The sequence below is a fragment of the Cherax quadricarinatus genome, chromosome 42, assembly GCF_038502225.1.
Source record: "Cherax quadricarinatus isolate ZL_2023a chromosome 42, ASM3850222v1, whole genome shotgun sequence".
NCBI classification, from domain to species: Eukaryota; Metazoa; Arthropoda; class Malacostraca; order Decapoda; family Parastacidae; genus Cherax; species Cherax quadricarinatus.
Genome location: NC_091333.1, coordinates 17790265 through 17805865, shown reverse-complemented (window position 1 = coordinate 17805865; position 15601 = coordinate 17790265). Strand labels below are relative to the sequence as shown.

The 15601-nt window shown below is 39.3% G+C and overlaps 1 protein-coding gene across 1 annotated transcript in view; it reads right to left on the bottom strand.

Moving 5' to 3' along the window:
- LOC128695664 (zinc finger and BTB domain-containing protein 14) overlaps positions 1-15601 on the bottom strand; it is a 98364-nt gene that overhangs the window by 59303 nt on the left and 23460 nt on the right. The window contains exons 2-3 of the mRNA XM_070093374.1: positions 10449-10550; positions 8568-8753 (exon numbers count right to left, since the gene is read on the bottom strand). Coding sequence (XP_069949475.1) covers positions 8568-8753; positions 10449-10529 — 267 coding nt within the window. The 5' untranslated portion in view covers positions 10530-10550. The remainder of the gene's footprint in view (positions 1-8567; positions 8754-10448; positions 10551-15601) is intronic.

Below are 15601 nucleotides of genomic sequence, written 5' to 3'. Positions count from 1 at the left end.
ATATGCATAGCTTAGAGAGGAAGAATTATAACCCACTTTCTCATGGAATTTGAAAGGCAACACTACAGGGACAAGACCTGTTAAGAAATACAGAAGAAAACTCAATTAAGTGTGTATACACACACACAGTGAAAAGGCACAGTGAATCAACACCTGCAACCACAACTAGGTGAGTACGTACGTACATACACTTCACACACACACAACTACACACACACACTTCACACACACTTCACACACACACTTCACACACACACACTTCACACACACACACACACACACACACTTCACACACACACACACTACACACACACACTTCACACACACACACACACTTCACACACACACACTTCACACACACACACTACACCCACCCACTACACCCACCCACTACACACACACACACACACACACACACACCCACCCACCCACACCCACCCACACCCACCCACACACACCCACACACACCCACCCACACACCCACCCACACACCCACCCACACACCCCTGTATACATGTAGTATGTGCAAAACAACCACTGTGAAAGAATAGAGAAATTCCAAGCGATTTCGTGACTACTCACATTATCAAGGAACAATAAAAGTAATGCATCAAAGGAAGGCATATAAAGGGTCTAGACCACATCTCACTATCACATCCCACAACAAAGCAACACCTGACATGCAACTCATAAGAAAGGGAACACTGCAGCAGGCCCACTGGCCCAACTAGACAGGTCCTTCACACAACCCACGAACAAACTATTCTACCCAAGAATTAAGAATTTTTATATTTATCATTTGTCCAATGTATTATTAAATTCTTCCCAAATTCTATTAATTATACGTGGATCTAATTTATATAAACCAAAGGAAATATTGTATTATATGAATATTTCCTTTGGTTTATATAAATTATATCCATTTATAATTAATAGAATTTGGGAAGAATTTAATAATACATTGGACAAATAATAAATTTTAAAATTCTTAATTCTTGGGTAGAATAGTTTGTGTGAAGGACTTGTCTAGTCCTTGTGTGAAGGACCTGTCTAGTTGGGCCAGCAGGCCTGCCGCAGTGTTCCCTTTCTTATGAGTCGCGTGTCAGGTGTTGCTTTGTTGTGGGATGTGATAGTGAGGTGTGGTCTGGACCCTTTATATGCCTTCCTTTGATGCATTACTTTTATTGTTCCTTGATAATGTGAATAGTCACGAAAGCGCTTGGAATTTCTCTATTCTTTCACTGTGGTTGTTTTGCATATTCTAAAATCACCTGTTTACTGTGATCTTATTGCATACATGTAGTACATATTTTTTTTTTTTTTCAACAAGTCGGTCGTCTCCCACCGAGGCAGGGTGACCCAAAAAAGAAAGAAAATCCCCAAAAAGAAAATACTTTCATCATTCAACACTTTCACCACACTCACACATTATCACTGCTTTTGCAGAGGTGCCCAGAATACAACAGTTTAGAAGCATATACGTATAAAGATACACAACATATCCCTCCAAACTGCCAATATCCCAAACCACTCCTTTAAAGTGCAGGCATTGTACTTCCCATTTCCAGGACTCAAGTCCGACTATATGAAAATAACCGGTTTCCCTGAATCCCTTCACTAAATATTACCCTGCTCACAATCCAACAGATCGTCAGGTCCCAAGTATCATTCGTCTCCATTCACTCCTATCTAACACGCTCATGCACGCTTGCTGGAAGTCCAAGCCCCTCGCCCACAAAACCTCCTTTACCCCCTCTTTCCAACCTTTCGAGGACGACCCCTACCCCTCTTTCCTTCCCCTATAGATTTATATGCTTTCCATGTCATTCTACTTTGATCCATTCTCTCTAAATGACCAAACCACCTCAACAACCCCTCTTCTGCCCTCTGACTAATGCTTTTATTAACTCCACACCTTCTCCTAATTTCCACACTCCAAATTTTCTGCATAATATTTACACCACACATTGCCCGTAGACAGGACATCTCCACTGCCTCCATCTCCTCACTGCTGCATTTACCACCCAAGCTTCACATCCATATAAGAGTGTTGGTACTACTATACTTTCATACATTCCCTTCTTTGCCTCCATAGATAACGTTTTTTGACTCCACATATACCTCAATGCACCACTCACCTTTTTTCCCTCATCAATTCTATGATTAACCTCATCCTTCATAAATCCATCCGCCGACACGTCAACTCCCAAGTATCTGAAAACATTCACTTCTTCCATACTCCTCCTCCCCAATTTGATATCCAATTTTTCTTTATCTAAATTATTTGATACCCTCATCACCTTACTCTTTTCTATGTTCACTTTCAACTTTCTACCTTTACACACATTCTCAAACTCATCCACTAACCTTTGCAATTTTTCTTTAGAATCTCCCATAAGCACAGTATCATCAGCAAAAAGTAACTGTGTCACTTCCCATTTTGAATTTGATTCCCCATAATTTAATCGTCATCTAACATCCTTGGCTCTCTGAATTATACCCTCAGTAATCCCATATTGCTTTCTAATTTCTATGCTCTAAATTCTCTTACATAACATCCACACCACACACTGTTCTCAAACATGACACTTCCACTGCCTCTAGCCCCCTCCTGCCTGCAATGTTTAACCCCTAAACTGTCCACATGTAGATATAAGTTCGCGTTCGGCAGGCTCCGAACGTAGATCAACATTTTATTTTTCATTCCTTCAAAATTGGCGCAATAGGCCTGAGTTGCCTAGACATGAGAGAATGGATGTGCGCACTCAGAGTGTGCACTATGAAAAAAATCGGGGACGCTGGGGTACCATGTGGTAACACCAGTTAGTTTCAGCCCCATCTTGGGTCATCATCATGGCAAACCCCCGTGATTCACTGATGCCTCAGCGTATTAACACTCTACTATTCCTGGAAAGCGATACAGAACGCGAGTTTAGTGGTTTTGACTCCGATATAGTCACTAAAGATCAAGGAATTAGTGAAACTTTTGTTGATAACCCAGATGACCCTCAGGCCATGACCTCTGGGGTTGCTAGTGTTACTTCCCAAAGGCAACTCTGCAAGAGGAAATTATCATTTTCCATGCGTTATGGTGATGACGATAGTGAAAGTGATATACGTGATGATGATGAAATCGATTTTATGCCGATAGACGATTCATCAAGTGAAAGTGATCATTTTTCCCCAGTGAAACGTACTTTTAGGTGTCGTAACTTACGTTCAGTGTGCCATATGTAGTCGGTGGCAAGGGTCGTGGCAGGTCACGATCTGAAACCCCAGCCACTGACAGTGATAGTGATAATGAAGGTGAATATGCTGGGATGGAGGAAGAGGGGGGTGGCATGGTGCCTGGACCTCGTGGCACAGTGGGTGGGCAGACAAAAGGACTGCCTGGCACCCTCTCAACCATGTGCTGCCTCCACTCCTGTCCCCCCTCCTGCTAACCCATGCCCCATACCACAGGTCCACCCTGCACCATGTAACCACGAATGGAACTGGACAGAAAGTACACCATTTGTGCCACATCCTTTCAATTTTGATGCCAGTGGAAGTGGCATCATGCCACACTGTCCCATCACAAATGAGTCTACAGAGTTAAGACTACTTTCAACTATACTTTGATGAGCCGATAATTAACCTAATTGTTACCCAGACCAACATATACTACCAGTATACAATGGACCACACAGATGTTTCAGAGTCTTTACGGTTGCGCAGGTGGAAAGATACAACTGCGGCTGAAATGTATTTATTCCTTGGCACTGTCATGCTTATGCTACACACCTATAAGAACAATATACGTAATTACTGGTCCACAGACCACTTCATCAGTACTCCAGTCTTCCGTGACCTCCTTCCCTACAACAGATTCACTCTGTTGGTATGAATGTTGCACTTCTCAGGCAGGAATACGCCAAACAGAAATGACCTCTTATACAAAATCCGGGAATTGTTTATGTATCTGAAGCAAAAATTCAGTGCCTACTTTTATCCATTCATGAACATTGTTGTCGACGAGTCCTAAGTTTTGTTCAAAGGACAACTGTCATTCAAACAATATATACCAAGCAAACATAATCGCTTTGGTATAAAACTCTTTGTTATGTGTGGCTGTGAGACTGGTCTTGTGTTGGATGTCATTATCTACACAGGGAAAAATACGCTCGGCGATACCAGGCGCATGTTGGGCATTTCTGGGGATGTTGTTCACAAGATGATGGGGCCATACCTTGGAAAAGGTCATACACTGTTCACAGACAACTGGTATACAAGCCCTATGCTTGCAGATTTCCTACGTGTGAACAATACTTATGAAATTAAGACACATGTGCAACATCTGGGTATCTTTATTGTAGACGTCTCGCCATCCAGTGACTTTAGCAATACAAATTCCAGGACATAATTTGAAGACATAAATTGTCGGTATTGTATACCATTCTTGTACAACAATACTGATATATGTGGAACAGTGAGAAGTAGAAAGCACATGCCAAGGTTCACTGGAAGAAGTCTAGTAGAAGTGTTTCATGCCAATGACATCATGGCACTGATGTGGCATGATGAACGGGACGTGATGTTGCTGTCAACCATCCACAGAAACGAGATGGTACAGACAGACAGACAGACTGACTGAGCAGGTTCAACAATGAACCTATTGTAAAGCCAGCTGCTGTCATTGACTATACAAACAATATGCAACTAGTCGACAAGTGTGACATGATGATAGGGATTGTTGACTGTGTGCGCAGGAGTCGCAAGTGGTATATGAAAGTTTTTTTTCTACCTTGCAATGCTCAATGCCTTCAACATGTATGAAATAAAGACTGGGAAGCGACAATTATATGCAGAATTCACCCTCAATATCATCAAGTAGACAGCGAAAAAGTATGGTACCACACCTATACCTGTCACTCCACAGCGACATGTCACTCTACAAGAAGAGGGGGAAGTGCCTGACTGAATAATCCCTAACTGTCACTGCCTGGTACCATTACCATCTACTCCAAAGAAGAAGTACTCTCAGAAAAAGTGTGTTGTGTGCGCTTACACTAAACAGCGACCCTGAGTGTGAAAAGACACACGAAACATGTATCAGCAATGTGGGGTGGCATTCTGTATAAATCCATGCTTCTTGGAGTACCATACAGTGGTGGACTTCTAGAAATATAAATGGGACTTGTAAATACCTTGTATATATATGCAGACAAGAGTATGTGATTGAACCAGGTGTACAAATTCATTTAACACTGTGAACATGTGTGTTTGCGACAGTATGATTACTAATTCAGTACCAAACATTTGTGTCTCAACAAGAATTGGCTATGAAATCAAAAGATCTGCAACAAAACATTATCATCATAACATGAAAACAACAAATAATAGAAACGAATTGGAAAAAAACAATAAATGTTTATTATTTTTGCAAGCGGCAGTGCTCCATGTTGCCAACACCTCATCATTTAGCACCAACTTCGCGGGCTTATATCTCGGTAAGTACTGACCCTAACATTTTTTTTTTTATCCTATACCATTTATAAAAATGCATTCTTCAATTTAAAAAAAAAAATGATTTTTTTTATTTTTCAAAATATTCGGAGCGCTGCGCAGGCAAACGTATATCTACGTTTGGACAGTTTATGGGTTAAAACCCATTTTCACACCCAAAGAAAAGACTAGCATTCCTGCCTCATGGCAGAGCAGGAGTACTTCCTTGGGCGGTTGCTATCTACCAACTTATTATATATCAAAGATGTTCTTGTCTTGAAAATTAAATAAAACAGTCCACCATCATGTATTATGAGAATGGTTGACATTTTAGAGACCATCATGCTACTGAAAGATGGGTGGGGCAAACATGCACATAATCAATCACCCAGCCTGAGTTATTCTCTTGGCTGCTGTGATCAGGTACAGGAGGGCCTCGCTTATACAGCAGGTTAGGTTCCGGGCTACTGCTGTACAGCAAAAATCGAAGTAAAGTGACACAGCCTTTTTTCACTTTCAAATGCATGTAAAAGACTGATAACATGTTTACACTATCAAATATTAAATGAGCAACAGAGCTAGGTCTTAAAAATGCAAAAATGCTTATACAGTACACACATTCCTTACCTTAAAATATTCAAATATTTTCGTCCTTAGTTTATAGCGAGCGGTGAATACATTTATTGCAGGAAGTCTGAATAAATGAAGAATGGATATAACTGAAACCGCTGCATTAGTGAAATGCCGTAAAGCAAAATGATGTAAAGCGGGGCCCCACCTGTATTGTAATATCACCAGGAAACCTCCCAATGATAAATTTGTATAGATCACTTGGGATCTTTAACACTTTAGCAAGTGTAAAAGATTCAGAATAAAGAGACTTTATAATTTTTGTTTTCATCAAACCACCCATATCCCACTGAGGCAGGTGACCTAAAAAGAAAAAGAAAAATTTCTCTTTTTAAATTCAGTAACATATGCAGGAGAAGGGGTTACTGGCCCCTTGTTCCCAGCATTTTAGTCGACTCTTACGACATGTATGGCTTATGGAGGAAGAATTCTGTTCCACTTCCTCATGGAGATGAGAGGAAATAAACAACAAGAACTAGTAAAAAAATAGAAGAAAACCCAAAGGAGTGTATATATATATATATATATATATATATATATATATATATATATATATATATATATATATATATATATATATATATATATATATATATATATATGCTTGTACATGTATGTGGAGTTAATAAAAATATTAGTCAGAGGGCTGAAGAGGGGTTGTTGAGGTGGTTTGGTCATTTAGAGAGAATGGATCAAAGTAGAATGACATGGAGAGCATATAAATCTGTAGGGGAAGGAAAGCGGGGTAGGGGTCGTCCTCGAAAGGGTTGGAGGGAGGGGGTAAAGGAGGTTGTGTGGGCGAGGGGCTTGGACTTCCAGCAAGTGTGCGTGAGCGTGTTAGATAGGAGTGAAAAGAGACGAATGGTATTTGGGACCTGACGAGCTGTTGGAGTGTGAGCAGGGTAATATTTAGCAAAGGGATTCAGGGAAACCGGTTATTTTATATAGCCAAACTTGAGTCCTGGAAATGGGAAGTACAATGCCTGCACTTTAAAGGAGGGGTTTTGGGATATTGGCAGTTTGGAGGGATACGTTGCGTATCTTTATACGTATATACTTCTAAACTGTTGTATTCTGAGCACCTCTGCAAAAACAGTGATTATGTGTGAGTGAGGTGAAAGTGTTGAATGATGATGAAAGTATTTTCTTTTTGGGGATTTTCTTTCTTTTTGGGTCACCCTGCCTTGGTGGGAGATGGCCGACTTGTTAAAAGAAAAAAAAAGTACGTGTAGTGTGACCGAAGTGTAAGTAGAAGTAGCAAGATGTACCTGAAACCTTGCATGTTTCTTCTTCTTCTTTCATCAAACCAGCTGTATCCCGCCCTTGGCAGGGTGGCCCAAAAAGAAAAACAAAAGTTTCTCTTTTTAAATTTAATATGTACAGGAGAAGGGGTTACTAGCCCCTTGCCTCTGGCATTTTAGTTGCCTCTTACAACACGCATCTCTTATGGATGAAGAATTATAAAAACAGAACTAATAAGAAAATAGAAGAAAACCCAGAGGGGTGTGTGTGTGTGTATATGCTTGTACATGCATGTGCTAGTTCTTATTCTTGTTTATTTCCTCTTATCTCCATGGGGAAGTGGAACAGAATTCTTCCTCTGTAAGCCATGCGTGTCGTAAGAGGTGACTAAAATGCCAGGAGTAAAGGGCTAGTAACCCTTTCTCCTGTATACATTACTAAAGTTAAAAAGAAAAACTTTTCTTTTTCTTTTTAGGCCACCCTGCTTCAATGGGATATGGCCAGTTTGTTGAAAGAAGAAATGAGAAGGCAACAGACAAGTGCCCTAGTGATTAAGGGATTTAGTCCACTTTTTATGGCAAGTGGACAATATGTGCATAGATAAAAGATGTTTGCTGCATTTATGTATTTTAGAAAAGGCATAAGATACCATCCTGCCTGAGTGAAAAACATCCGAGAGACTGGTGGAAATTTTGACATAAAAATTGTGATGAAACGAGAATATTTTGTATTCTGAATGTTTTTACTCAGACTTCTCCTATATATATATCTGGAACACGCTCAGAGTTTTTAAACCAAAATAAAGAGGGAGGGCTATACATGTAGAGGAAGTGTGATCAGTCTTGCCAGGGGTAGCTGGTTGTGACAAGAGGGAAGAAGAGGAGGCTGTGTATTATTAATTGTTTGTGTTTATCATGTACTGTGTATAGCTACAGGAGCATAGCTATGCTCATTGTGTCTTACTGTCAGTGCTTAATCTCATAATTTTCTTAAATTTCCATAGCTGTAGCAGCTGGAAAGTGGTGTGCAAGAGGGAAAGGGAAGGGAGGTAAGGGGAGTGTGTTCTTATCCAGACATGGCTATGTACACATAATTCAGAGTAAGAGAAATATCACTATATATTTTATACCATACATTGTACAACATTAAGATTTCAACCCTAAAAACACAGAATTATTTAATATAAAATTAAAATCAATTACTGTACTAACTTTGTACATGAAATCTAATAATGCCTCCATATCCTTTGTGGATACATCTTTCATGAAGACTATTGGATGTTTGCATGGATTTTTTGCAAACATTTCCTTGAAGTAATCACTGCATGTGGAGAGGACAAACTTGTGAGCTGGATATAACCTTCCAGCACATGCCAACGACACATCAACATAAGCTTCCTGAAATAAAACAGCAGCATTTAGAATTTGTAAAGGAATATATATCGAGGAGGGATGGAGGATGTTGCAGTTTAAAGGACCATATGAACTGTGATATCTGCATACTTCTGGCAAGAGAGTTATTGAACAAATAATAATGAATGCATTTCCTTTTCTAGGTCACCCCTATTTGGTGGGAAATGGCTAGCAAGTTTAAAAAATTACTCCCACAGTCTGAACTATATATGAAATCGTGATATGAGTGAAGATTATATGGCAAAATAGGATTACAGGAGGGCCCTGCTTATACAGGTTAGGTTCTGAGATACTGCTGTAAAGTGAAAATTGCTGTATAGTAAATCATAAAGCAACATGTTTACACTATCATATATTAAATGAGCAATATAGCTAGGCCTTAAAAATGCATATAGAGTATACACATTACTTACCCTAAAATATTTTTGTCCTTAACTTATAGTGAGTAGTGAATATATTTACTGTAGGAAGTCTGAATAAATGGGTAAAACTGAAAACTGTTGTACAGTGGACTCCAGACTTACGAACAGCTCCCAACCCGAACAATTATGTAAGTGTATTTTTGTAAGTGCATTTGTAAGTGTATTTTTGGGGTCTGAAACAGACTAATCTAATTTACAATATTCCTTATGGGAGCAAATTCGTTCGGTAACGGCACCCGAACAGCCGTCTGGAATGAATTAATATCGTAAGTCGGGGGTCCTCTGTATTAGCAAAACGTTGTAAAGCAGGACCCTTCTGTACATTCTTGATGCCTCAAAAGAATAAAAAAAAAACAAGTTTTTTATTACAAGTTTTTCATTACAATTTTTTTATTACAGTTTCTGTAAGGTACAGTGTAGGCAGGCCCTGCATTACCATGGTCCGGACAGCTGGCTTTGTGTCTCATGAGATCTTTAATTATGTTGCTTTTGGAGGGATGGTGTGTATACTGAAGTGTGCCCTATAGTGAAGAACAGTCTTCCATCAATAAACATTACTAAAGTGATGTAGCATTATTTATTCCATCAATAAAGTTCTCTATTTGAAAATAAATGGTATAAAATACCGACACATTGGAAACATAAACACATATGCAGTTTAATGTGGCCCTTTAATGGCGACCCTTTAAACTGCATATGTGTTTGTTTCCAAAGTTCTCTATTTGGGGAATAGTGAGAATTGTGTCCTCAGTTCCTGCAGTACCAGATGATGTGTGTGTGAAACTCCAGTATCAGATGATGATTTTTAAATTGTTGCTGCAGATATTGTAGAATTTGAGTTAGAAACCAATATGTGCCCTGGAACACACCGATAGCCAGAAAAGACAGCTACCTAGAGATTAATGAGAGGCAAAACTTGATGCAGGCTTCCAGACACCTGCAAACAAAATGCCATTCAGCAGAATTAGGAAGCATTCAGCCTAGAAAAAAGCTGTCCTTTTACAAAAGCAGAAATAATTCAGATTCACATGCACACACAATACACACAAAGGACAGCAGGCCTCCTGCAGTGCTTCCTGACTGCTTATGCCATGATCTCATTTTCCCAGCTACTCACTTGTTTGTACCTCATTTTATGCTTGTATAAATATGCTCAGCTTGTATTGGTTTGAAAAAAAAAAAAGCCTGTTACACAGAAACAATATTTTAAATAAAAAATCTGTTTTGCACTTGTATGTATTTTAACCATCAAACATACCTGTTCCCTGAGGAGGGTGAGGATCTTCGTGAAAATTGTGTTGTGATTGTTCCATCGCAGTGCTAGATAGCCCTCCTCCATGCTGTCTTCACGACCTTTTGCCTAAAGAATTCAGCACTGATTATTTCATTAACTGAGAGAGAGACATAATCAAATATATGCAACACATCTCATTACACTGTCATTCAACCAGTCTGAAATGACTCAAAAAGTCCCCCAAAATTTATGACTGCTTAATCAATTTAAAACATTATACATATTTAATTAAAATTGTACTGCTGTAACATAGTAAATTATACTAATTGTAAAATTGTTATTTGCTTGTGCTACTTACTACTATAAATCTTATAAAATACTTTGGCTACATCACTTTAGTAATAAGGTAAAGTAATAATTAAAATTTACCACTCTATAACCCATGTCTAGTTTTTAGTACTCTGTAAGTATTAGGATTAGTCTGCCAGAAATGCCCCAGCATGTTAGTGGCTTTCTTTGTACTTAACAACACTTTATAAAATGTAAATCGCACATTGTAACCTTTGCAAAGAAATAAAATATTGTTTTATTTTTGGTTTGTTTGTTAAATCTATTCTCAGGAATTAAAAAATAAGAAAAGTACCCACCTAATATATAAAATGTAAATAACACATTGCAACCTGGAGTTTACCTGCAGAGGGTTTTAGTGGTCAATGCCCCTGAGGCTTGGTCTGAGACCAGGCCTCGTGGTGGATCAGGGTCTGATCAACCAGGCTGTTACTGCTGGCCACATATAAACTGACGTACAAACCACAGCCCGGTTGATCAGGTACTGACTTTAGGTGTCTGTCCAATGCCTTCTTGAAGACAGCCAGGGGTCTACTGGTAATCCCCCTTTGTATGCTGGGAGGCAGTTGAACAGTTTTGGGCCCCAAACACTTATTGTGTTCTCTCAGTGCACTCGTGGCACCCCTGCTTTTCACTGGGGTAATGTTGCATCTCCTGCTGAGTCTTTTGCTTTCATAGGGAGTGATTTTCGTGTGCAAGTTTGGTACTAATCCCTCTAGGATTTTCCATGTGTATATTATCATGTATCTCTCTCCTGTGCTCCAGGGAATACAGATCAAGGGCGTTCAACTGTTCTTGGTAATTTAGGTGCCTTATTGTACTTGTGTGTGCCGTAAAAGTTCTTTGTACACTCTTCAGGTCAGCAATTTCCCCTGCCTTATTATTATAATCAAAGAAAGTGCTAAACCGACAAGGTTCCCCTGCCTTGAAGGGGGCAGTTAGTGTACAGTAGTATTCCAGCCTAGAGAGAACAAGCCATTTGAAGAGAATCATCATGGGCTTGACATCCCTAGTTTTGAAGGTTCTCATTATCCATCCAACCATTTTCCTAGTAGATGCAGTAGATACATTGTTGTGGTCTTTGAAGGCGATATCTTCCGACATTATCACTCCCAGGTCCTTCACATTACTTTTTTGCTCTATTGTATGGTTAGAATTTGTCGTATACCCTGATTCAGTTTTAATTTCCTCAAGTTATCCATATCTGAGTAGTTGAAATTTTTCTTCATTGAACTTCATATTGTTTTGAGTGGCACATTTGAAAATTTGGTTTATGTCAGCTTGGAGTCTTGCAGCGTCTTCGATGGAGGTCACTGTCATGGCAATCTGGATGTCATCCACAAAAGAAGACACGGAGCTATAGCTTACATCTCTGCCTATGTCAGATATGAGGATGAGGAATAGAATGGGAGCGAGTACTGTGCCTTGTGGAACAGAGCTTTTCACTGTAGCTGCCTCAGACTTTACTCTGTTTACTATTACTCTTTGTGTTCTATTTGCCAGGAAGTTATAGATCCATCTACCAACTTTTCCTGTTATTCCTTTTTCACGCATTTTGTGCGCTATTACACCATGGTCACAGTTGTCGAAAGCTTTTGCAAAGTCTGTGTATACTACATCTGCATTTTGTTTATCCTCTACAGCAGTGGTTCCCAAACTTTTTCAGCTTGTTACCCAATTTAACATGCCACATAAAGCATGTTACCCCTTTCACAAAATGTTGTTATTATTGATATATCTGGCTAAACGTGAACGTATACAGCCTCGCATACTCTGCTAATCCTAGCAAAACCATTGAAAACGTAAGAACCACACATACATTATATATAAAATTAATAATAGCTACAAATTCACAGTAACAGTGGGTAAATACTAACTATATACTGCACAGGGCAGTACACATACATACCAGCTTATGTCTACCTCGGCTGATGCTCACAGATAAACTGACAGTGTGAAATAGAGGCAGCCTCAGGAAGTGAGTGACGCGTACTGGACAGGTCGATCTGGGCTACTGAGTGACTTTTGTCCTGAAGCATACTTGTCAAAATACTTTTGGGTTTCCACACACTTAGCTATATATTTCTTCTTTTCTAATACTGTATATTAGTTTTTGATGTTTATTGTTATTTGGTTTAACTTTATTACTTACTTATAATAGGTTCACTTTACAACTTTATATACTAAGACAAAGTTAACAATAATCCTCATACTGGGTACCGCATTGTTTTCTTGATTTTCAGAATTCATAACTTTTTTTCTGTCACCCCTCCATTACCCCCCAAAAATGGTTAAATTACCCCCAGGGGGTAATTTACCCCCAGTTTGGGAACCACTGCTCTACAGCATCCATGACCTTGTCATAGTGATTCAGTAGCTGGGACAGGCAGGAACGACATGCTCTAAACCCGTGTTGCCTTGGGTTGTGTAACTGATGGGTATCTAGGTGGTTGGCGATCTTGCTTCTTAGAACCCTCTCAAAGATTTTTATGGTATGGGATGTTAGTGCTATTGGTCTGTAGTTCTTTGCAATTGCTTTACTGCCACCTTTGAAGAGTGGGGCTATGTCTATTGTTTTTAGCGAGTGTGGGATGACCCATGTGTCTGTGCTCCCTCTCCATAGAATCCTGAAGGCATGTAACTAGGGCTTCTTGCAGCTCTTGATGAACATGGTGTTCCATGAGTCTGGGCCTGGGGCAGAGTGCATGGGCATGTCATTTATTCCCTTTTCAAAGTCTTGTGGTGTTAGTGCAATATCCAAGATTTTTGAGATGACCAAATTTTGGATCTCATTCATAAAGAATGCATTTGGATTGTCGACCCTTAGTCTGGGCAGCGGCTCGCTGAACACTGAGTCATATTGGGACTTTAGTATCTCACTCATTTCAAAGAAATACAAAAAAAAAAAAAAAAAAAAAAAAAAAAAAAAAAAAAAAAAAAAAAAAAAAAAAAAAAAAAATTGTTTGCTTTTGTTAAATCTATTCTCAGGAATAAAAAAAAAAGAAGAGTACCCACCTGATACTTAAGACAGTTCAGGTTTCTCCCATGATTTATGTGGACTTATTTCAAGCAAATTCGTTATTATGCAATGTCCTATTTCTATCAGTAATTCCATATACCATATGTAACATGTATTTACTATATATGATCGGTATGGTTCACAAAGCACATTGGAGGTGAAGAATGAGACACTTGAGCAACATTTAGGACTCTTTACTGAGGACACGTTTCACCAGCCAGTGGCTTCTTCAGTTCAATACAGAGAATAACAGTGGAAGAGGAGGAGTAGTTTGAGGTAATCAGTTCCTAAGCCTAGAGTCAATGATGGACTGAATACATTGACTCTAGGGTGAGGGAATGATTACCTCAAACTCCTCCTCATCTTCCACTGTTATTCTCTGTATTGGACTGAAGAAGCCACTGGCTGGCAAAACGTTTCCTCAGTAAAAATTCTCGAATGTTGCATAAGTGTTTCATTCTTCAACTTGCTGGTTTTCAAACCATTTTCATCGGATACTGAAGGTTCTTATGTGGAAGTACAGTTAAATATTTGTCCTAATTGGCCTGGGATGAATATATAGCATAAAATGAGGGACACATGTACTGTATGTAAACATTATATGTAACTAGGTGTACTGTACTGGATTACAGTGCTTTATTACAGGCCTTGCTTACAAATTGCATACTGCATTTTGTACAGTGAAAATATCTTTCCTTGACTGATTCAGTGTTACTGAGGAAAGTGTAATCTCTCTAAGATACATTTTGTTATGTAAGGTCTGCCTGCATGTTTCCATTCTATACTATTAACTCACTGCATCTGTCTTATTTACCTATCCATCACATGTGGAATTTGTGTTGGGGGTTAAATCTCAGCTATCTACCTAGAAATCATTATCACTTAACAAAATAAAGCAGCAACAGCCTGGTTGACCAGGCAAGCACCAAATGAACCTGGCCCACAGCAGGGCTCTGGAAGTAGAAAAACTCTTGGAACTCATCAAAGGTAAATGTAGGATCATAATACCTGTGACAAGTTTTGAGAGCCTTCCTACACCCATAACCCAGCCCTGGGTCAGGCTTTTCTGGTGTGCAAATGATCAGCCAGGCTGCTGTTGTTGGCAGTCTGCTGGCTCACATATCTATCATAGACCAGTTAATCTGGCACTTGACAGAGTGCTAGTAGTGATCCAGTTTCCCTACTGAAGACTTTTATACATGTTCCTGCAGTATTTTTGTTTGCTGGTAGTACAATACGTACAGTGGAACCTCTACTAACGAGTGCATCCACGCGCGAGTTTTTCCAGATACACGCAGTCAATCAGTCAATTTTTTCCTTCCAGAAGCAAGGGAAATTTCCAGATCCGAGCAGGCCTCAAGGGAGGTTCCTCAACACTGATGAGGGGCTCTTGATCTAGGGAATTGGATCTCAGTTGCTTGTTGGACTATCTTATTAAAACTTGGGCAATGTATGATGGAAAGACGCTTCTTAACAAACACCAAAAATGAAAGAAAATGGACCATAAATAACGGAGTTCACTTCTAAGCCATTAGCTGCCCCTAGCTGTACACCTACCATCCGACTTACGACCTGCTCGACATACGACCATTCGACTTACGACTGTTTTGTATGCCAAATTTCTGGGAAATAAACAACTGCTTGTGTTGTACACAGTGTTTATCCTGAACCTAACAGTATAAAATACAGTACTAACAGCATAAAAAGTAAAGTAAAAAATGAAATACCAAAATAAAATAATAAAATAAAGTCATTACAAAAATGTGATGTTGATATTCAGTACTAAGGTTCGACTTACGACCGGTTGGTC